The 24,014-nt window shown below is 40.2% G+C and overlaps 2 protein-coding genes and 1 non-coding gene across 3 annotated transcripts in view; 2 read left to right on the top strand and 1 right to left on the bottom strand.

The window, feature by feature from the left end:
* The window catches only part of LOC125231825 (collagen alpha-1(XI) chain-like), a 79,838-nt gene extending 74,551 nt beyond the window's left edge, over window positions 1–5,287 (top strand). The window contains exons 12-14 of the mRNA XM_048137405.1: window positions 410–553; window positions 4,568–4,658; window positions 5,163–5,287. Of these exons, the coding sequence (XP_047993362.1) occupies window positions 410–553; window positions 4,568–4,654 (231 nt within the window). The 3' untranslated portion in view covers window positions 4,655–4,658; window positions 5,163–5,287. The remainder of the gene's footprint in view (window positions 1–409; window positions 554–4,567; window positions 4,659–5,162) is intronic.
* Trnae-uuc lies at window positions 3,566–3,638 on the top strand. Its single transcript has one exon. It is a non-coding gene; the product is annotated as a tRNA-Glu (tRNA).
* A 12,807-nt stretch (window positions 5,288–18,094) lies between the features above and the next one.
* Window positions 18,095–18,538, bottom strand: LOC125232022. The gene has a single exon (XM_048137632.1). It carries the CDS (start codon window positions 18,536–18,538, stop codon window positions 18,095–18,097), a length of 444 nt encoding a protein of 147 aa, XP_047993589.1.
* Window positions 18,539–24,014: the final 5,476 nt, after the last annotated feature.

Below are 24,014 nucleotides of genomic sequence, written 5' to 3'. Positions count from 1 at the left end.
ATATTTAAAAAAATAGATATTCATTTCCCAAAATGATGTCAGGCTCATTTGAAATGAATTTTCGGCATTAGTTTCTAGACGTTTTTAATAAAGCTGTAAATATATCATCAATAATCCAATTTACATGTCAATACAAAATTACAATATTAAACGTATAATTCAAATCAAAAAATACAAAATACAAATAACAATGATTAGAAGTTAAGACCTAAGGAAACTAAAACTAAACCCTAATGTTATATGTACATCCTAAGTTCCCTATTTATCGAATAGCCCCCACGAGACGATTCATTACCGGCGCAAAGGTACCCAACACACTCGCAGCGTTCTGTTTGCGTTTTAATAAAGTAATTATATGATAAGATAATACTCGATATAAAGACAATTAATGCGTCATTCTTCATCTCAGGGCGAGAAAGGCGAAACGGGGCCACGAGGCAAGCGAGGGCACCCGGGGCCCCCAGGCCCCAGAGGTCCACCGGGGGCCCCGGGGCCTCCGGGCTCCCCCGGCACCGATGGCACTTCAGGCGACATCGGACTACCTGGTTGGACGGTAAGCATAACAGTAACATGGATTTAAAATAAAAATGAATACCGTTTTATTAGGTAGGCGTCCGGTTTTTTATCCCATAGCCCAGTATTTAGTCCATCACTTTCATCCAACAGCCTAGTTCATTATAGATTCCATTAACTCTCAAAAAGTCCTGGCGGGTGCTGCCTCTGCGTCCGTCCCATGACACGGGCAAGGGCAGCATCCAATCGGTGTACCCCTTACATTTCATTAATATATTAAAAGGGCTTCTACGCGTAGGCTTCGGCTTCGCGCACGCCTCCCAAAGGTCCGGAACACCATTGTTCCGTGATTGGAAAGACATGGCTTTAAAAAATCGCTGAGGGCATAATTATTACATATACGTCATAACAGAGCCTCAGTCATAAATTTTTGATGTTTTAAAATACATTACTCAGTAGCATATACGTTAGGGTGTTTAATTTTTCCAAAATTTTGATTTATCTTTGACTTCGCTTTTCTTCTTGTTTCTACACCTATACAGAGCCCATATACCAAAAATCAGGGAAATCGGACAATATTTAGAGGTCGCACACTGTGGCAACTTTTGTCTGAAGAAGTTAGTATGGGCGCAGGAAAGGCTAGAAACAAAATGTAACTTTTTGTAGTAGGTGGTTTAAAAGTGATTTTAATGAAAAGTTTTTATATTGAAGCAAGTTATTTTAAAAAAATTACTATTTGACGTGGCATTTAGTTTCTAGGCAAGGTTTCTTATGGTATTTTTTTGGACGCTCGACTTCCTTCTAAGGAACAAGTTTTTTTGATTTTTTGTCCTGTTTTTGGCATGAAGCAGTGGTCTCTCGGCCCTCTCGGGGCACTGATAACAGGGTAGGTGGATGATATCAAGCGGCACATTGGCTATCACCAGGTCCGCCATGGACCGGCTCGGCAAAATATCTTCATCACAAATGCCACTAAAATGCGACTTGTCAGGGCATTAGTATCTCCCAATTTTCCCATATTTCTTTACGGTGCTGAGACGTGGACTTCAAGGGAAAAGAAGATAGATTTCCTAGAAATGTGGTGCTGCAGAAGAAAGCTAAGAGTATCCTGGAGAAGGTTCAGATGCGATGGACCAGCCAAGTCAAGGCTGCACTTAGTGGCCCACTCTACGAATGCGTAAGGAATGTCGATGCATTGTTAAGCTTGCTACCACCCCTGATGTGACGGCCACGACCACTCTGCCAAGAGTGTGACGACAAAGAAGAAAACAAGATCGATCTTTGACTTAAGTATATTGACCGGGATATAGACCCTACTTACATTTTAGATTTTTGTCTTAGAACTATTTAATGTTCAGGATGTTAGCGATTATTGTAGCCCTAACACCAGACTTGGTCGATAGTCTAACAATAGTCTATCATACCGCAAAGAAGAGTAAGTATACCTATATATTTAATAATAAAAATTAACGCTCCAGTCAAAGATGAAGAGCAAAACGGTTCTCGCTGAAAGTCGTCGAACATCACAGAAAATGCGTTACTACTTGCGAACAAAAGATAAGGTTGCGGCTTACACATGTAAGCTAAATGATGATGATGACTTATTTTATCAAAAATGGATGTTACAACTGTTTTATTTTAAGTTTACTTTTACTTTCAAATAAGTTACAACTACTCTATTGTTTTATTTGAAAATAAAATTGAGTAACATTAGTTTTTAGTGACTTTTTCAAACTGTTCATCCAGTGCGACCTCTAAACTACGTCCAAATCACTTGAAATTTGGTATATAGGCGTTTGAGATAAGCTAGAACCGAAAGCCGAGCGAAATCAGAAAAAATATCACAATTTTATTTTTCCCATACAAATATGAAACACCCTAATATACGTCACGGAAAATTACATTCATTCTGTGAGGAAAATGAATATTCGTAGCGGCCGTAAGTGGTTACTACAACCGAAGAAGATCGCGTATATAGAAAATTACTGTCGAAGTAAAACAGTGCATAGACTGCCAGCTCAGTTTTGACAATTTGCCCCATAGTATCATCTAGCCGAGAATAAAGCAAAAGTGTAGCGCTATCTAGACGACCATACATGTATTGTGATGGTTCCGTATTACGTTTTTTTCAAAGATTTTTTCTGTCTATATTAAGTTTTATATGTCTTTGTTATAACTAAACAGGTAAATTTTCTGTGATGTTCCCGTACCTAAATCCCGTGACTAAAATGTAAAAAGTTTTTTGGCACAAAATTAATTTTTTGCACAAGCTTTTATCGTCGACTGTACCTTTCTTTCAACAGTCATCTACCTGCTCTCCGAGACGTTTCTAAAATCCCCTTACTCGATGGGGATACGACGTTTCATAACAGTCCTATGACCACCTTTCTGCTCCATCATCAGATCAAGTCCATGATACCATTATATTGCATTGTCACGTGATTTACATACGTGTGCAAAATTTTAGCTCAATCGGATACCGGGGAATGTTAAATTTAGCTTCTACGTTTTGACCCAAACTAACATACTAACAGGGCAAGTTGAACAAAAACTCATAGTTATGGCTCATAGTAGAAGCTCTTAAATCTGAAATACGCTTCAGGGTGCTTCTGTTTCAGTATTAATCAACAAAATGCCACATTTAATATAAATGTATTACGTTAATGGAAAGTTCAATACGGGTAATTAAGTGTAAAATCGTGTTATTGGTAGACCGTGATATTATAACAAATGAATATTTAAATTACCTTCATTTCATTATGTTAAATTATTATTGTAATCCAACAAAATACTTCAATCATCATATTGTTATCACTGGATTAATTGTACCGCTGGAATTGGCAAATCTATTCGTTGGTAATGCATAAATATTTATTACTAATGTAATGTAAAATTTAAAAGTGGAAAATGTCTGCCTTGGGTGAGACTTGAACTCACGGCCTCTGGATCGATACTCCAGCGCTCTGCCAACTGAGCCACCAAGACTTCAACCAAGCCAGCGAACGGGTCCCATTGACCTTAGTAGTGGAAAAATTTCGCTGGCTTGGTTGAAGTCTTGGTGGCTCAGTTGGCAGAGCGCTGGAGTTTCGATCCAGATGCCGTGAGTTCAAGTCTCACCCAAGGCAGACATTTTCCACTTTTAAATTTATTCTAAGCCTAGTGGCATCGATTGCAGACGTTTCTGCTAATCAGAAGTTAAAAATTTAATGTAATGTAGGTAATAAATAATGTTGCGACACGTAACATTAAAATTTATTTCTAGTTTACTTTTGATGGTTGTCGTGATAATATGTATGTCAGTTCATTTTGTAGGGAATAACTGTCAATAATAAATACATATTACAACTATTTTACATTAATAGATAAATAATAATGCTTAGCCACCAGAAATAGGAATATACGTATAATAGCTAAAAATCTTTTTCTATTCGAAAATTAGGTGAAATTATGGGAACTATGTCTGAAATCAAACTACGGAAACGTATATTTTGGAACCGACAAACAAATATGAAATATAACTATGGAAACGGATTAAATCGCGTGTAATGAATTTACAATTCATCCCGACGTTTCGAACACTTTACAGCGTTCGTGCTGGTCAACGGGTGACTGAGTTCAACGGGTTCATTATACGCGATTTAATCCGTTTCCATAGTTTTTATTTCATGAGTAACTATCGCGGTAACCGAAGACAATATTAAACAAATATATGGTTAATTATTTTTTCTACTTTGTGAAAATTGTAATTTTTCTCAGTCACCCATTCACTATGAACACTATACCTATAAAGGGTTCGAAACGCCGGGATGTATCATAAACTTATCACGCAATATTATCCGTTTCCATAGTTTTATTTCATGACTAACTTTCATTTTAAATCATTCGTTTTATGTCGTATGACGCCCAACTGGGACTTGTTAATACCTAAACTGACTTTTATAATACTTATTACATATATTTATGTCCTTCAATTTGTAAAGCATTTTAAACCGCCGTGAGTTCTGTTCTGTGCCTGTAAGCTTAAATAGATATGTCAACCGAGATAATCTTACAGGGACCACCTGGTGCCACCGGCCAGCCTGGACCTCAAGGACAGAAAGGTGAAAAAAGGGGACCCCGGCCTCAATCCGCTCGACCTTGACAAGGTAATCACATACGACAAATGGCTGGCCGCATATACACTATATCTCTATATAAGGATTTGACATCGGGTACTAAAATTGGACTATACGGGTACTAAAACGAAAGCGGGCCAAACGTGGTGAGTCTACGCGACCGCATCGCGAATCGTGCGTTAGGCGTCAAAATTTAAAAAATTGCTTTGTAAATCTTTGAAGGGACTAGGCCGACTTATTACTTCGTATCTATTTAATATTTATTTAGATCTAGGTATAAATCTTTAAGAAACTTAACGATTGTCGAAGTCGATTTTCAATATCCTTATGTTATATCAAAATCGGTCTCGGTTTTCTTACCATCCCAGTGCTTATAGTTTGACATCGTAAATTATATTCTATGTGAAAACACTGAAAACATAATTGAAAAATCAGACAACTTCTAATTCTCGCCACTATAGCTTGTACGAAATAAACCCGTACACTTCCACTGCATGTCCTGAGAATTACAACAGCCCATTTATTTTACTAAAGATAAAAGGTGCAAAAGGCGATCGGGGTTACGACGGGGCCCCGGGCACGCCGGGCAAGGAGGGCCCGAGAGGCCCCCCGGGGCCCGCCGCCGCGCCGGTCCCCAATACCAAGTACATGCCGGTACCAGGCCCGCCTGGCCCGCCAGGTCCCCCGGGACCGCCGGGATATGCGAACGAACTACCTGACATGTTGACCGATAGCCCTGGGATTAATCGCCGGGAACCCGGCACAGGTAAGTGCTCTAGAAATGGAATTAGCTATAACGTACCAATAATGGATGCCGGCCTATACGAAATTGAATAAGGCAGTAATCAAAGCATCTACACTCTATCTTAATCGTTGAAAATGTACTTATTTTATTGATGTGGCTCAAAACTTCAGTAATTTCATAAAAATTGGTCCCATCTGACAAATTTAAAATGAAATAGTAAACGATTTTTCGACATAGTCAGCATCTTAGTCATTATGCCTCAAGGGCCCTCATTAGAAATAGATTTTTAGTTATTCTTTAGATTTAGATTTGTAATATTTCTTGAAAGATTTTTTTTTAATGTTGAATTTATTACATAAAAACCGGCCAAGAGCGTGTCGGGCCACGCTCAGTGTAGGGTTCCGTAGTTTTCCGTATTTTCTCAAAAACTACTGAACCTATCAAGTTCAAAACAATTTTCCTAGAAAGTCTTTATAAAGTTATACATTTGTGATTTTTTTTCATATTTTTTAAACATATGGTTCAAAAGTTAGAGGGGGGACGCACTTTTTTCCTTTAGGAGCGATTATTTCCGAAAATATTAATATTATCATAAAACGATCTTAGGAAACCCTTATTAATTTTTAAATACCTATCCAACAATATATCACACGTTGGGGTTGGAATGAAAAAAAAATATCAGCCCCCACTTTACATGTAGGGGGTACCCTAATAAAACATTTTTTTCCATTTTTATTTTTGCAATTTGTTGGCGTGATTGATATACATATTGGTACCAAATTTCAGCTTTCTAGTGCTAACGGTTACTGAGATTATCCGCGGACGGACGGACGGACGGACGGACGGACGGACGGACGGACGGACGGACGGACGGACAGACAGACATGGCGAAACTAGTTGTTAGTTGACTACGGAACCCTAAAAAGATTAGTATAGGTGTTTCAGAATAATGCTGTAAATATTTAAAAGTTCAGAGGCTTGTAAAATGTGAGTGTGTTTAGTAAAATATCCCACTTTGTCGGTTACCATTACTAAGGCGAGATTTAGGTACTTGTATCTTTATATGAATAAACCGACAAAGTGAGACGTTTAAATTTCCCGTGCACGCTCACAAATTTAATTAGCTAAATAAGAAATGTTAAGTATTCAGGAGTTTGTTGTTGATAAACTTTTCATAATGTACATGTCACCGTAAAACTGTAAAAACCGTTAGTTTATAATTTCACTAGCGAGATTATGAACTAACGAAATATTGTGAACCGTAACGTACAGTTCACAATTTGACGGATTATTTTTACGTTAGATTATAATCTAACGAAGCGAACCCGTCAAATTGTAAACTGTCATGGCGTCGGAACGAAGCTAGCGCTACATTATTTAGTATACAATTATGAACCTCCAGGTCTTTTTTGCTATTTTCTTTTTTTTTTTTTTTTTTGCAGTACATTTTTGTATTGCCAATATATAATGTGTTTATGTGACTGTTTGGTTTCTGAATAAACTTAAAAAAAAATATCGAATTTTGATGTTAAACGTTTAATTAAGGTTTTTGATTGACATCTGTGATTGCAGTGTCTATTTGTATCACTCTATGGGCACAGAACGATCTACTATAAAACCGACCAATGAGAGCGCTAGCTTCGTTCCGACGCCATGACAGTTTACAATTTGACGGGTTCGCTTCGTTAGATTATAATCTAACGTAAATATAATCCGTCAAATTGTGAACTGTACGTTACGGTTCACAATATTTCGTTAGTTCATAATCTCGCTAGTGAAATTATAAACTAACGGTTTTTACAATTTTACGGTGACATACATATTTATGATAACGACAATTTGTAAAAAAAAATTCTTAATATGATGTAGTTACTATTTTTTCGAACCTACGAATAAAGTTTAGTTAGCATTAAATTTTGTCAACATTGTTTTCACCCACATTTTTTTTGCAGGAAAACAGCGTGATTCTCTACATACACTAAGAGTATTGAATCAAATGGGGTTGCAGTACCGACCAGACTCATATGGTATGTTCTTTTATTTCATTTAACATCAATAGTATGATCGCCCTTTTAATAATGTAAAAAAATCTAATTGGTAGGTACTTTCAATTAAAAAAATAATCTTGCAAAATGTTGTATAACAAAATGCCATAGCTACTCAGTCTTAGTAGGGTTGTATTCTCTGAAAACAGATGGAAATGTTCATTGACGCAATGCAGGATGTACAAAGTCTCTAGTGCATTTGCTATAAACATTTTAAAGAACTGAACCTCACATGGAACTGAGACTTTTCCAATTTCGCTAAAAGTTTCCGTTGTCATCCAGTATAAAATCATAAAGTTTAATATCGAAGAAATAACGTACAATATTTACGAGTTTCTAGAAAATATCTTGTACCTCCAGGCCTTCGTGATGGCATGGACCCTCTGGGGGACAACGGTGAGTTCGAAGACGATGAAGATGGACGGACTATCGTAGGAACTATCATATTCAAGACGACGGAATCTCTACTGAGAGTAAGTACCTGATTATGATTAACGATATAGCTAGCTATCTATTGGGATAATAGAAAAGTTATAAATTTGATTAATTCTCGTTTCGAAAAATTATTTTTCCGAATTTAATTTATAACAACACAATAGGGATGACGACTACGTAAAAAAATGGCATTCTGTTTAGTCCGTCAGTTAGATCGTCCAATAATACTGAACACATATATTTCGCTTTTTCTACGTGACGTCACTTCTAAGTAAAAATTGTACCTAGGCGTGACGTCACGCGAAACTTCGACGCACTGAACCGTCGTCATTTTTCGTTTACGAGAAAAAAGAAAAAATACGTGTCTAAAATTCTTTGATATGTAACTGACGGACTAATTAGTTTTTTTTTAGTCGTCTCGCCTATTCAAGTATAGGAGAAATCGACGAAACAAGAATACCTACGGCAAGGCAAAAATCTTAGCAGCCCTTATTTATAGAATTATGGGACCTTTTGTAAAATTACCTCTTAATATTATTGACCTTTTGCAAACTACATAAAAGGAATTCTTATTTACTTACTCCACGTGTCGTACGATGGAGCTTCAGGGTGGTGATTTGAATATATTTCGTTCTAGGTAGCTATAAAATTATTTATTTGGCGTGATCGTAACACGATTCTTAGCTTATTTTATAATAATACTTGTTCCTTGAGAAGAGATATTGAGAGCAGAGGATCAGTGTATTTTATGGTGTCGTATTGAACAAAATTAAATTTGTTCTAATTTTGGTTATTGAAGGCCATTTTCATCAATAAATTTTGCACGTGCCAGCTTTCACGCGGGAATGTTTCGGATTTCCGTTTTGATAAAATATCTTGAATATTTCATTCCGTTCATTTCTTTCATTACACGTGTAACAACAGCGCTGGTGGCTTATTGAGTAAGAGAGTGTGATTTTTCAATCCGGAAATTGTTGGTTGAAACCCCGGTTCGTATCAAAAAAGTCTCGGAACTTATGTATGTGTCATTGGATATTAATTTGCCAGTAGGACTTCGGTGAAGCAAAACGTCGTAAGGAGACCGTCCCAATATGTTTATATATAGTTTACCCTCTGGCTAAGAAGGTTAACCTAGGGATTGGTTCAACTAATCGGGTATGCTCCCGGTAATTCCTGAGACTGATATTTCTTGAGAAATCCTAGGAATAGGAACTTCCGTCCACCCAAGTATTAAATTCCCGGAAATCCCGAAATTTGGGGAAACTCATCAAACAATGTTTTAATCATATTAATATAATGTATTACACTAATTAATTTTGTGAGTAGTACGTGATAACTTGGCGCTTACGTTTATCAAATGTTATTAACATAATTCTGCAATAGTTTCCTCATGACCAGACCATATAAATATTGTGGGGATAAAAACTAAACAAAGCTTGTACTATGGGTGATAAGCGACGATATACTTACTTGTATGCATAGAAAACATCCATGACACAGGAAGAAATATCTGTGCTCATCACACAAATAAATGCCCTTACCGAGATTCGAACTCGGATGAACTGTTTCGGGTAAACGACACTCGCGTTACTTCTCAAGTTGGACTTGTTGTGTGTTGTGTTAGTTTGGTAATAGTTTAGATGCTATTATACAAAAAATAATACCGTGGTAGAACAACCTCTGTTTGCACGAATACCTATGTAAAAAGATACGAGGAAAAACCTTAAGTAATCAACTTCCCGAGAATTTCTGGAACTGATCATGAATTAGTCCGGGGAAATTTAAAATCTTTCCCGGATCTGATTTTGAATGCCCTAATTAGTTGGCAAAGCTTCAGGCTCGTGAGTTGTGGCTAAATTCCGGGATAACGCTAGGAAGAAGAGAGAGAGAGGAGATTGAAATAAATAGATATATTAATAATAATACAGCTGTATAAAAGACGTAACTGCCGTGTCATGACAAACTGATGTAACTATAGATACGAGTACATACATACATCAATCAGTGGTCACAAGTTTCTATCGTATTTAATGGGTCATAATTATTCTAATCTAACCATGAAGAAAAAATAATTAAAAACTTTTAGATTACAAAAAATTAAAAAATAAACTGGCAACCTTTTAGAAAAATGTACGAAAAAATTGCGGACGTTGCGGAATTGTGCGTTGCCCTTTCTGACGTATGAGTGTGATGAAAGGAACAAACGAACTTTATCGGCTTGATAACTTTAGTGTACGTTTATGAATAAGGGGCTTAGTGTACACGGGTAAACTGGATTGCCCGTGGTTCTCTGTGAAATACGTAACTCATACAAAGTTGATTGATGTTTATTTATATAAATAATTTTATATGGCATCAAACTTAGTAGTTGAAACCCGAAGAAAAAGGATGAACTGTGTGAGAGATGATAACGAGATCATGAGATGACGTTCGACAGATAAATAATGATATGAATAAAAAGGCATGCTGTGCTAACTCCAAATAAATAGATGAAAGCCTAGAAAATTATGCTTAAATTTATAGTTAGTATTGTACTCACGTGTTTTTGAGTGGTTTCCAAGCTATTATAGTAATATAAAGTTTCTAGTTATTAATTGTTAAGGTTTGTTTCCATTATGTATAGAATAATTGTTGTAAATAGTAAATCTGCTTAAATTAGATTTAAATATGAATTACGGGTAACTTTTGCAGCTGTATTTCTAAACTAAACTACCAGACTAACTAAGCTTAAACTGCACACTATTGGGAAACATAATTTGTTCCAAATATTGGAAAACGAGGTTTTGTTAGCAGAGGTAACTTTATTATATCGTTATTGGCGACATGTTCCGAATCTTTCGGAGATCAGTAGAACTATGTTTTACAAAAGTTTAACTTTGTTTTTTTTTTTGTTCTCAGTTAGGTAGAAACAGCCAACTGGGCACACTGGCTTACGTCATACAGGAACAGGCGTTGCTCGTCCGTGTCAACAATGGCTGGCAATATGTAGCGGTAAGTGAATTTAAACTTGCTAATACATGCATAGCACAAATAATTATGAAGTTGCTGTCGTATTAAATACATAAACCCAGTACCGTGTTCTTAAAAGTGGTAGACATAGCACATGATTTTTTTCTAGTTTCAGTGCAACGAGTTGAAATAGCTATATGATTTGATTTGCATTTCTGTAACAACCACGGGAGGAAAGAGTGCTGAAATTCTTAAATCATCACCACACGGAACAATTATATATATTATGTACTCGTAATATACTTAAGTCAAAACTGCGATAAATAGTCTCAAAAGTGATGCTTTGGATAAGAAAACTGTTTTTTTTTTTGTCAAAATACTTAATTAGAATAAGCCTAAAATGGAAAAAATTTAAATGTTAATTAAAAAACCTGGTGAAAATACTAGTTTGAAATATTTCTATAAATAGATAAAGTTTTAATATTAATACTTTTCATTTTGTAGGTTCACAAAATATTTTAATAAACTTCGCATTTCCGTGTTTATTTTCAATATGTCACACATTTACGATTTAAAGTAATCGTTTCACATCGCGTGAATTTCCACTGCATAACAACTTAGTACAAATGTTTAAAACCCATTTACTACGGTGCTAATACGGTGAAGTGGTAAAAGTGGTTTTAATAAATAGTTAATTAACGCTTGCGGTCACATAATTGGTGGAAGCGGTCGAAATAACGCTGCGACATGTTACATCTACCGTACTTCATTTCTATTTCCACCTACATGTATTTTGGGTAAAATGAAATGTGGAGTATACCTAGTTGTAAGTCTATGTGAACATGTTTTCTTTAAACATTGTGACAAAAATGTGTTTTGCGAATAAAATTATGCTAGGCTTTGTTTGAAAATATTTAATTTGGTTGAGTATTATTTTGTTAGCAGAGTTAAAATAAAACTATAGGTACAGCAGGAGGTAAATCTCGACTAGGGGGAAAATGTAACCGGTCCAGTTTTTCCATGTTTTACAATGTTTCATATTCATATTCGTTTATTGATAATAATTCCTATTACATGTCATTCTTCATAATTTCTTATAATAATACTTATAATTGATTTTTTAAGTTATAACTTAACATACCGCAAATAAAAATAAAAATTAAATATTACTATCTACAGTTGGTTACCTACATTAGGTATTTACTAAGTTGGTAAATTCTGAAAAACTGTAGAAAGTGTGCTCGATAAGCCATCGTTTAAGCCTAGTTTTGAAACTGGTCAGTGTCGGCGCGTCAGTGACGTGTGGTGGCAAACGGTTGAACACAACCGGGCCCATTATATGTGTGAGTTTTTGCGGATTTTGCCAATTTATGCTTGACTCCACGAGCTTTTGGGCATTACGTAGGTTTCGCCCATGAATGTCCGCCCCACTTGAGTATTCGTGAAAGTGACAGCGCACGTATGTAGCCACTTGAAATATCACCATGGAGGGCAGGGTAAGTATCCGTAGATCCTTAAAGTAAGGTCGTGCAGACGTGCCTTGACTCACCTGCACAATCGCTCGGACGGCTCTCTTTTGCATACGAAAGACACGCTCCCATTCGGCAGCGCGTCCCTACAGCTCCGTGCCGTATTGTAGGAGAGAGTGTACGGTGGCAAAGTAGCAAGATCGTACCACATTTATGGGCACGACTCTCGCCTTTAGGCGGCGCAGGGCAAAACAGGCGCTCGCTAGCTTATTACACAATTTGCTTATGTGCGATTCCCATTGCAGTCCTCTGTCCAGTTCGAAGCCCAGGAATGTGGTAGTCTCGACCTGATCAACTTGGACGCCGTCGACAAATACTCCAAGACTTCTTGGGCCTCTTCCTCCAAGATGGAAGTGGAGAAAGTGGGTCTTCTTGAGGTTTAGTACCAGGCCATTGGCCCTAAAATACTGTGACACCTGATTTGTTTTCATGATTAAATAGAGTGTCCACCGTTTATATATGGTAGGCATGTTCAGTGGATACATGTAGAACTCAACATCATAGTGTAATAATGAAAAAAATGGATTAGTTACAATAAAATTGCCCTCCAGTCGAGATTTGTCCCGCTGTACCTTAAGCTGTTTTTGTGCCTTGATCTTGCGTTAGACTATACGATTTTGTCTTCTGATACTATCTTTTTATTCACAATTATATCGTGACCCAAATATTATGATCAAAAAGATACAATTCTCCCGTTTTCTTTAAAAACCACACTTTTTTTAGTCTGTAAAGAACATTTTTTGTAAGGCATCGTAGGTATCATACGTCCTAGTAGACTAACTTGAAATCACATTTCGTTATTATAATAACTATTTTTTTTGGCAACAGATGGGTTCACTGCTCGCGATACAAGCCCCGATGACGAACGGGCCAACAAGAGTGCCACTACAAAATGTTCTAGAAACATCTAGTTTAGTACACCATAAGAACCCAGCGGGCGAAGGACCAGTTGTGAGTATATTTTATTCAAGATTAAATCGTACAAATTGGCTGGTGTAAGAGGATCTTTTCTTAAAGTAATGTGCTTACTCTGTTGGCTCAGTGCCCCAAAATGAGACTTGGCCTCCGATTCAAGACAGCGCCACTTTTCTTGGTCCTGCGCTACCTCTCGCCAATTCTTGACTTGGAGTTTGCATAGATCTGCCTCCACCATGTCGCTTCAGCGATACCTAAAAAAAAAGTAATGTGCTGTGCAGAAATTATGCACAGAAAAATGATCACATACATTAAACGCCGAAAACAAAATCGCAACACGAAATATGAGTATAATGCATATGTACAGAATTGCCCACGGAATTCTCCAGTTTTACTTGTTTACAATACGCCGGATATTTGACAGCGTTTTTAGTGAATGTAGATTACTTTCTACCAGAATTCCTTTTAATACCAACTAGGTACGTTTACATTCACATGAAAAATATTATGTAGATAAAATATACCAGCCGAAATGATAAAAATAATATAATGTTATTAGATAAATATATTAGTAATGCGTCAATGGGTTTTTAGGCTGCCGATTTATTTTTTGAATTTAATAACTCAACCAGACTCCACAAAACGTTATATAAATAATTATCTTCTTTAGTAAGTTTTAAATTAAAACAGTCGCCACAGGTAAAAATAAAGTATTCCGTAGCGTGTAAGTAGCGACTGGCCTTGTTTAAAATGGATCGGCAGTGACACGTGTAAAGGGCTCAAGTAAGTTTGTTTTGTAGAACAGGGATCAAATGCTTTTGTTACGAGGACAGTAAAAATTACACTGTTGTTTGTAATGTAATACGGGTATATTGAGGAAGCCTGAGAGTAGTACCAGTGACAGAGAAGGTGAGAGGAAGTAGATTAGCATGATTTGGGCATATAATCCAGAGGAATGAAACAAATTTAACGAAACGAGTGGTAAAAAATTTAAATTTTGAAAAAAAACCCCGACATAGTGGACCGATTTTCATGAAACATGGCTAAGAACAAAAAAAAAAAACTAAATCTAAATCGGTTCATCCGTTCGGGAGCTATGATGCCACATACAGACACACACACGCGCACACACAGACAGACAGACATACAGACAGATAAACAGACAGAGTTTTTGAGTCAGGGGTTCAAAATGAAGGTGGATGGATACAAGAATAGTGGAAGGCCTAAGAGAAGATGAATGGACCGTGTAAATAATGATATGAGAGTGAAAGGTATTAGTATAGAAATGACGGCTGATAGAGAGGAATGTAGGAGGAAGATCAGCTACGCCGACCCCATGTAATGAGAGGGCAAGTAAATGATGATGTTTGTACTTAATACGTAATTGTATCGACATCTATAATAATTATTTTGAACTTCCTTAGTTGCGACTGGCAGCGCTGAATGAGCCCCACACGGGTGATATGCACGGCGTTCGAGGCATCAACTACGAGTGCCTACGACAGGGCCAGAGAGCTGGGCTTGGCGGCACTTTCACAGCCTTCATATCTTCCAGGTACTTAAAAATATAACTATATATTTTTTGGTACAGTCACCGGCATAAATATGTGATAATTTCATACCTTGTAACATTAACGTCTTGTTTGAAATGTCATGCGAAATTGTCAAACAATTTAAAGCGACAAGGTACAGAAATCATCACTTGTTTATGCCGGTGACTATACTAACAATTACTTAAATAGCCCTGTTTGTAGGAACCTTTTTTTTTTTTTTTTTTTTTTTTTTAACGATGTGGTAATGCTGTTACGCATACCCCCATTGATTTCGGGGGTTATGTGGGACTCTCATCTCCCATACCCTTCTCTTGTTGAGAAAGGGGAAACGTCCTACCCACTAAACCCACATCGGTTTAGCCTGCACTGTCGTGTAGGGGACGTCTAGGGATCGCTAGCATTCTGCCATGACGTCCCCTGACCGCCCAGCTAGTCTAGCTGGGTCGCCCGCATCAAAATAGAGTTTGGAGGCTCTTTAACCGCAGTCAAGGGTGGTTGCGGTATACCCCGAGACGTAAGAGGAACCATACGCCCCAGATCGCGCACCCAACTATTCGGCCTTATTGAGGAATCTGACGCACATCAGCTGCGTACTGAGCTCGTCTTCTCCCTCTTCGTCTACGCCTAAGCGGATGCGCGTCAACGTCATTCTCACGCATCCTCTCAGCTGCCTCCTTTTGCGAAATTATCGTTTCACAAAAGAGAGCTACTGCGTCCCAGGATCTCTCATTGTGAAGCATTGCGGTAACAATATTTCGCAACGAGAGGTCCACCCCAATAATTCTTGCACTGTTTACCAGCTGCTGTCGTTCCACTGCCCATTTACCACAGATCTCCAAATTATGTTGGGCTGTGTCGTCAGGACTGCCGCATTCATGGCAAGCCGGAGTCGGTTCCCGCTTAATATTATGCAGGTAATGACCAAAGCAACCGTGGCCTGTCATTACCTGCGTGAGCCTGTAAGTAAGGACTCCACGTTTACGGTTAATCCACCTATCAAATAACGGGAGGATTGCCTGTATGGTGCGTTCTCCATATGGGGAATCCTCCAGCGATCTTTTCCACCTTTCTTTTAGGCGATCTGTTGCAAGTCGCTGAGCCCGCTCTGCTTCTTCGGCATCCAGGTGCTCGCCACGCGTTCTAGCCTCGGCCCTTGTACGGTAGCGTTCTGCCAATACTTGCGCTTCTAATTCCCACGGTGGGGTGCCCGCTAAAAGACATGCTGCCGCATGTGACACCGTACTATATGCCCGTATAACTCTTAGAGCCACCACCCTTTGAGGTCGACGTAGAAGGGCTATATTCGCTTGTGACAGCTGGTCTGCCCAAATAGGTGCTCCATATAGGGCCATACTGCGTACAACTCCCGTGTACAGACGCCTGCATAGAGCACTTGGTCCGCCTATGTTAGGCAGTAGTCCGCTTAATGCCGATGCCGTTCTTACAATTCGAGGAGCCAACTGTTTAAAGTGATCCTCGAAATTCCATTTTCGGTCCAGTACAAGGCCAAGATACTTTATGTTGGCTTTGATTTTAACAACCTCCCCTGCGACTATAATATTCGTATCGGCACGTATCCTCCAGCCTCGTCCGAAGATTATCGCATCAGTTTTTGATAGGGCTACTTTAAGTCCAAGAAGTCTAATGCGGTTCACAGTGAGCTCTGTAGCTACCGCAGCTCTTCTTAGGGTCTCCTCTAGCTCTCGTCCCCGCACTGCCACCATAGTGTCATCCGCATAGCAGATAGTGGCCATACGGGGAAGCTGGGCGCCTCTTATCACCCAGTCGTAACCAAGGTTCCACAGTAAAGGTCCCAACACTGACCCCTGTGGAACCCCGCAGAGCATTGCCCTCTGGCGTTGACCACCGTGGTCTTCGTAAAGAATCACCCTGTCATTTAGATAATGCTCCAAAACTTTCCTCAAATAGAGGGGCACACGATGGTATCGTAGAGCCTCCTTGATCACTGCGTAAGGCAGCGTTCCAAATGCATTAGCGATGTCTAATGAAACCGCGACTGTGCCCTCTCTATTTTCACTCGCGCGGTTGCAAAACTCTTTAAAGGAGCTCAGTGCATCCAGAGTGGAGTATCCTTGCCGGAAGCCATACTGTCGGTCACTGATATTTGGTCCTGTCTCTCGCAAGTGACGGACAATACGTAGAGCCAGAATACGTTCAAAGGCTTTTCCTGTCTCATCTAGCAGTACTAGTGGACGGTAGCCAGCCGGTGAATCAGCAGGTCGCCCGTCTTTCCTCAACAAACATAGCCTCCCTTCCTTCCAGCACTTCGGGAAACGACCCTCCCGAAGGCAATCGTCAAAGAGGTCTTTCAGCCGAGCTCCGAGGTGCTTCATCGCCAGAGCTAGTATTTTGCCAGGACTCCGTCTGGTCCCGGCGCTTTTTTGCAACCTCGAAGGCGGTCAACCACCCAATCCATTTCACCATCTGTGACTAATGGGGTGTCTAGATGGCCCGCTGGCTCCTCGTCGGGGGCACTCATTATAGGAGGAGCAAAGTCTAACGCATTAGGAAAGAGTCCTTCGACGATTGTCTGGAGGAGATCAGGCTCAAGAGATTTCATAGGGGTCGCAGACTTTATCTTATTCCTGACCATCTTATACGGGCGCCCCCACGGGTCTCGGTTCAGCGTATCTAAAAATTCTTTTTTTGCTTCATCCTTACGCTTAGCAATCGCCAGTGTTAGAGCCTCTTTTGCGGATTTTAAGGCAGCATGGAGTATTTCTTCTTCTTCATCTGTATGACGCCTTCTCCTGCAGTGACTGTATGCATGGCGAGCTCTGTTACTAGCATTACGCAGAGCCGCAATTTCCGCGGACCACCAGTATACCTGCTTTTTAGCTGGCGTTTGTCTAACACGGGCATTGCAGCATCGCATACCGCTGTAAGGGATGCCCGAAAATGCATCGCTCGCTCCTCCACTCCCGATTCAGTTGGTGGTGGAACACCCCAGGCTTCCACCATAGCGGCCTCGTCTGCCATAGATCGGTCCATTTGCGTCAACGACCATCTTGGAAATGCTCTCCCATTTCTAATACGTCCTCCAGGTAAAGCGACTGCCGGGACGCGTGAGATCTTCATCCTAATATACAAGTGATCTGAGAGAGTCTCCGTATCTTCCAGAACACGCCAATCTGCTACACACGTAGCAATGCCTGGAGTCGCAAAAGATACGTCTACAATGGACCCTCCCTGGCGCCGTACGCAAGTATTGGCGTTGCCCTGATTGAGCACAACCAGACCCATTGTTGCCACCCATTCAGCGAGTATTGCTCCTCTAGGAGTTGTACTGGGCGAGCCCCACGCTACACTCTTTGCGTTCAGGTCTCCCAACACAATTACTTGCGTTGGTGCCGCTCTTCCTAATATACGTTCCAATCTCTCCAAGATATCGCTCAAAGGCGATAAGTGGTTGGTTAGGGGAGAAGTAGACCCCGATAAGAATAATGTTCCCCCATTTGGCCGCCACATAACCCTGCCCTCTCTCAGTGCATATTAAAGGTGGGGATCCATCGGTCCCTGATACTACTAGGGCTACTCTGTCGTCCGTAGAGCCAGCCCAGTGTGTTAGGGGAGGGATATAATAGGGCTCCGCTATGGCTGCCACGTTCACACCCCATTGCCTTATATTCTGCATCAGCAGATCCTGTGCGCGAAGACAATGGTTTATATTGCATTGTAACACCTCTAGTGATTGCTGAGGTAGTGGATGTGCAGCCATTTAGATTTCCATAACATTATCCGCTTCGTTCGCATCGTCTGTATTGGCTGCTGGTATACTAGCCGCAACATCGACGCCTCTAGTCTTCGGAGGGTTACAAGCATATCCCCCCATCGTATGTTCAGAGGAACGCTTGACATGGTGACATACAGCGCAAAATGGGGTGGCCGTGCAATTTTTCATCCGGTGGCCAGGTTTACTGCACCGATAGCAGAGGTCCCCTCTGTCCACTGGTGATGGGCATAACGCACGAGTGTGCCCGGTACCCATGCACTTGTAACACCGCAAGGCCTGCGGTTCAAGCGCCCGGACCTGAGCAGAGGACCATCCCACTAGCAGGCGTCGAGCGTCAGTTAACATATTAACTGCCGTTATAGGGCACTGAACCAGTGTAGCACCAGTACCCAGGGGTCCCATCTTGATGTCACCCACTTTAACTTGCTCAGCTAAACAGTTGCCTTTCTCTGCAACAGCTTTTTGCACTTCCCCAGTAGTAACCGTCTCATCTAGCCCGGAGATACGTATTTTTCCCATTTTGATTGGACGGTATATCCTAGCGTCCTCGCCTATTATAAGCTCCATTTTATCACGCAGAGCGTCAGCTGTCCTGCCATTGTCATTTCCCGGAACCTCGATAATACGGGCACCATCTGCAGTTTTCCGTATACTGACATGTTCCAATCCTACCTCTTCAAGGCGAAATGATGTTGTTACCTTGCTCATAATTGCCGCATATGTAAGCTTGGATTCCGGCTTGAGTGCCACTACTACCGCGGCCGTTTTTGGGACTGCCAGTTTCTTTTGTACTGGCGCTGACTTAGGTGTAGTCTTGTCTGTAGCTGGCGTAGAGCGCTTGTTAGCTTTTTTCTTACCCTTCTTATTGGTAACTTTCCTCCATTGTTCTTCTACTGGCGGCGGAGGCGGTGGTTGAATAGGCCTCGAGGACTCTCGCTCGGCTATTGTCTTCTTATTTTTCTGGACAGCCGCGGGGCCAGGTCTGGCCGGAGGCATCAGAGTGGCCCCTGTAGAATTCTGTCTATTTCCAACAGGAACTCCCTTCTTACTTTTTTCAGTACGCGTTTCATCGACAATAGGCGGTGTGCTATTAATCTCAAGCATATTCTCAATCTGTATGGCCCGTTCAGAGGCCTATTCTTGTCAGCCGCTAAGGGTGGGCGGAGAATCGGCGGTGGAGGAAGACGGCTCGCAACTTCTCCAATGCGGACATTAATTATATCGCCTACCGTTAAAAGTAATTCCCTTTTCAGTTCCTCTTTAAATTCCTTAAGGACATCTTTTACCGCCTCTGGATGTTGGCCTGGAGAGGCTGTCTGTGCTGTGTTTCTCCTTTCAGAGAACGCTGTACGCAGAGCCTTTGTTTCCGCCTGGAGATGAGCAAGCTGTTCCCGCATCCTCTTGTTATCGGCCTTCAAAGCTCGCAGCTCGTCGGTCTCCTCGCGAGTTGAAAGATCGTCCATAGCTTTGGTTATTTCAAGGCATGCTGCCTTGATACGACCATGAACTTGTCCATTCAGGTTCTTTGACTTCCCCGTCTCCTCCATCACTTTAATTACTGCCTTGCGAGCAGTTTCGATTGGGTCATTTCCAGTTTTGAGAATTGCTATCTCTTGTGAGCTTTGGTATTCTCCTCGACGTCCTCCGCGTACTCCGTTTGGAGAGATGGTTTGGGCGTCGTCTTTTTGTAAGCTCGAGCGTGGAGAGCCTTCTCAAACTCCCTCTCACGGGTCTCATTCTCTATTTTTTTAAGTTCAGCTCTAGCTTGAGTGATAGCTGTCCCTCGATTGTTTCTGCCCCGACGAGCAGTTGTGACTTTAGCCGGCGGATGTCCCTGTTCCGTTACATGCCCGGATGTAGGAATCTTCCTTTTCCTGCGGCCTTTTACGTTAGTTCCATACTTCACAACAAGACCAACGTCGCTGGTGCTGGCGTACGACTTCGGGTCGCAGGCCTCCACCTCCATATCAACTGAGTCCTTATCAGAAGCAATATCATCTGGGTCCAAGTTTGTAGTGCCGTGGTCGTGTTCACGAATGTCGACAGTCTGCCGACCTACGAGGCGATTGTTGCCCACCCCAGAGTACGTAGGGCTGCCACCCACCGAAGTGAGTGTGCGGGATTCCTCCTGTTGGAGACCCGCCTGGGGACCATTTTCGCAATCGTCCTTATTCATGTTCCATCTCCGATGCTCCACATCTTCGTCCCTTTTTTCAGGGGTGGGCTCCCCTGTCAGCCACGCCTGAACATGTTAAGCGTGCCCATCCCGCCTGTCAGGCCCTTGCGGGCCCCGCCGGGAGTGCTGCTCTTTGTCTGGTCCCTCCTCCTCAGCCTGCTCGGTATGGGTGCCCCTGCCGATATAGCCTGAGGAATCAAGAGGACACGCAAGCCCCCCCACCACAGCAAGGTGGCAGCACACGGGGGGGCTGTTTGTAGGAACCTACCTAAAATGTTTCTTCCTCAGATTTTTCTGTTTTTGTACTCTTAATTTGATTAAAATTTTCGGTTACTCGATTGAGCTCTGATCAATCATCACATTCATTATATTTATGTAAGTACCTATGTAAGATTTGTAACAGCAAAATATTATGATAAACATAGTTGCTTTGATATCTATACAAAAACATGAACAAAAATTTCTGAACACGACTATAATGATATATGTATTTACTTAGCAAGTTTAGGTTTTTGTTTTTGTTGTTTTGGTAGTAACCCATTTCTGTTAGGTGTGCTGACATTGCTTCGATGAGTGTTGTTGCCTATTGAGAAAAATGCATGATTGCATGTATCAAAAATGAAATTGAAAAATAACAATCCGTTACTCTCATACAATATTCAAAAACCAGCATCAACAAAAATATTACCACTACAAAATAACCTCGACTAACAATCCCAGCAAATGCAAACAATTTTACAATGTCTGTGAAACAAAACAATTGATATTGATAGATTTATTTCAACCACAGCTAGGACTACAAACAATACAAAATCAAGTAGTTAAAAGCCGAGTGGAAACAATTACACACTTCAATAATTTTGTATCAATATCGTCGGGTTCAAATATGCAAAATTCTGTAAACGAAAATATTGAATATTCTGAGTTTCGCTCAACATTGTGGCTGCGGAGCCGGTCTAGGCGAAATTACAATCGTTGACGCTACGTGGCCATCAAACGCAAGTCTTGTTCTGTCGCGCCACTACTGAGTGATAGGAGAGCTACCTACGATACGCTTACGAGGAGTAGGCGATTGCCACGTTGGCTAGGTACCCTGTAGTGCTAATGGCTTTTCCACTTTGCATCCATTTCCTGCTTGAAGGCTTGAAGCAGGATAGTAGCTTAATAATGTTTGTAGAATTTGTTATTCTACAAATAACTTGATAAAGCATTGACAACAATAACGTTATGCGCTTACATTATAAAATTAAGTGAAAGCTATTAATCGAGCCTATAAAAAAAATCGTTTTGTAAACATTTATATATAAACAATAAATGCAATGTAAATGAGTTTGATAAATAAGTAAAACTTGGAAGATAGATTAATTTTGAATTTTCAACACTACAAACGTCTGTCTTATTAAAACGTCTTAGTCATTGATAATCTTGCCTAAATTATTGACAATTTAATAGCACTTGTTCTAAGCCGATTGATTTAAAAAGAATAAATTATTATACGCTAAAGTAATGTAAGAATTTTGGGTTAAAGTGGAACAAACCTTCTGAATCAACATGCAGGCCAGAGTTGAAAGCTTTGAAATCGATTTTAAATCAAACAGGAAAATAAGATATTAAAAATAGAAAGTTTAAGGATACAATAACAGCGACATTAAATGGATATTAGGGATATTTGTGATATATACCAGTTTATAGCATTACAGACATAGAACACACCTAAATATTTAGGTACAAATTTCTCGAAATATAATATTACTAGTCAACTAATTACTGTTGTTTTCAAACTAAAACAAAACAACTCATGAATGGAAGACATCCATTCATATTTCCATTGGAAGTAATAAAACAAAGGCAGTCACTACAAAACGTGTAAAATATTGTTTCTATTTACTAAACAACATGATTCATGTATTTTTTATGTTCATTCTATAAAAGGCTTTTAGTTTTGTATATAACAGACAATAATTTACCCACCCTTAGGTACTAATCTAGGCAAACTTAGAAGATAGGAGAAGCGAAAAGTCAAGCGACTAACCTAGTAAACCCTAAGTTCTTCCTAGATTATAGTACCTAAAAACCTGAAATTACCGCCTACGTAGTGCAGGCAGGCAAGCATGGTCGCGTGATAAACGATAAAGTCAGGCCGTCCTATTCGCACTTACAAGTAGTGCGATAGGGACAACCAGATGTTTTATCATTTATCGCGCGACCGTATGTCTGTTGCTGTTGCCTGCCTGGTCTATAATGCAAAATGTCCAGGGTATAATTAGGTAGGCTAAGTTCTAAGGAAAAGCTGCACAGAATTGGAGCCCTGCGAAGCGAGGCTCCGTCGATATCGATAGTTAAGATAAAACGGAAAATATTGTGGATATCGTGTGCGTTTTTAGACCTGGTGTCGTAGCCAGAATGGCATTTCTGCGACGCGAAACAAAAACAGAAACGCCGCTGAAAGGTAGTCTGGCTCTGTCGCGCCAATACACACGAGCGATAGAGATACATAGATATCTACGAGCGTTTCGTTTCGTGAGCGTTTATGCCATTCGGCTACGTACCCAGTTGCTACTAACCCGTAAAGTTTGCACTCCTTAGCCGAATGATTAAAGTGCCAGGCGAAATTAGGCATACTATGTGACATAGTCATACTGGGGAGTTTGCTTTACTTTTTCTCAAGGGTCCAGGCTCCATGGATTCGATCCGTGGTGGAGTGGACCGCGGGATCCCAGTGGTGAACACCCGTGGTGATGTCCTCTTCAACTCTTGGGGAGAGATGTTCGACGGATCTGGAGCTTTGTTTGCGCACGCACCGAAAATATACAGCTTCAGTGGGAAGAACGTACTGATGGACTCTGGGTGGTGAGATGTCATTTTTTTCAGTCCAAGATTAAGGTTTAATTTTCACTCAGAAAATATCAAACATTTTAAAATATGAAAGACATATAAAGCGAAGATATTATATTACAGGTAATGGTCGTTTTAAGTTTCACATCTAGTTAATCTTGACTTTTATCAGGGTAAATAATGTTCTTCACACGCCTGCGATTGTGTAATTTCATATCGTACAATAAAGTTAAAGGACAGTTCCATTAATCATAAATATAGGTAATATGTTTTGAATGTTTTCTCAAATAGGCGGCTATTTAGTGACAGGGCCGCCTTCTTAAATGTAATATGTGTTCCTTTATACATTCCTTTTGAGTTTTGATAAAATTGGATTTGTACTCGTATTGTAGTCATGGGCCGCTATTTCAACCAAAAAATGGTTTCATATTCCATTGCTCTTAGGCCAAC

Source organism: Leguminivora glycinivorella, chromosome 12 (genome assembly GCF_023078275.1).
Source record: "Leguminivora glycinivorella isolate SPB_JAAS2020 chromosome 12, LegGlyc_1.1, whole genome shotgun sequence".
NCBI lineage: Eukaryota > Metazoa > Arthropoda > Insecta > Lepidoptera > Tortricidae > Leguminivora > Leguminivora glycinivorella.
This window is presented reverse-complemented; position numbering and strand designations above follow the sequence as displayed.

Bases quoted from the DNA above. Each gene is read 5' to 3' on its own strand.
- LOC125232022 (XM_048137632.1), bottom strand. From the start codon at position 18,538: ATGGCTGCACATCCACTACCTCAGCAATCACTAGAGGTGTTACAATGC.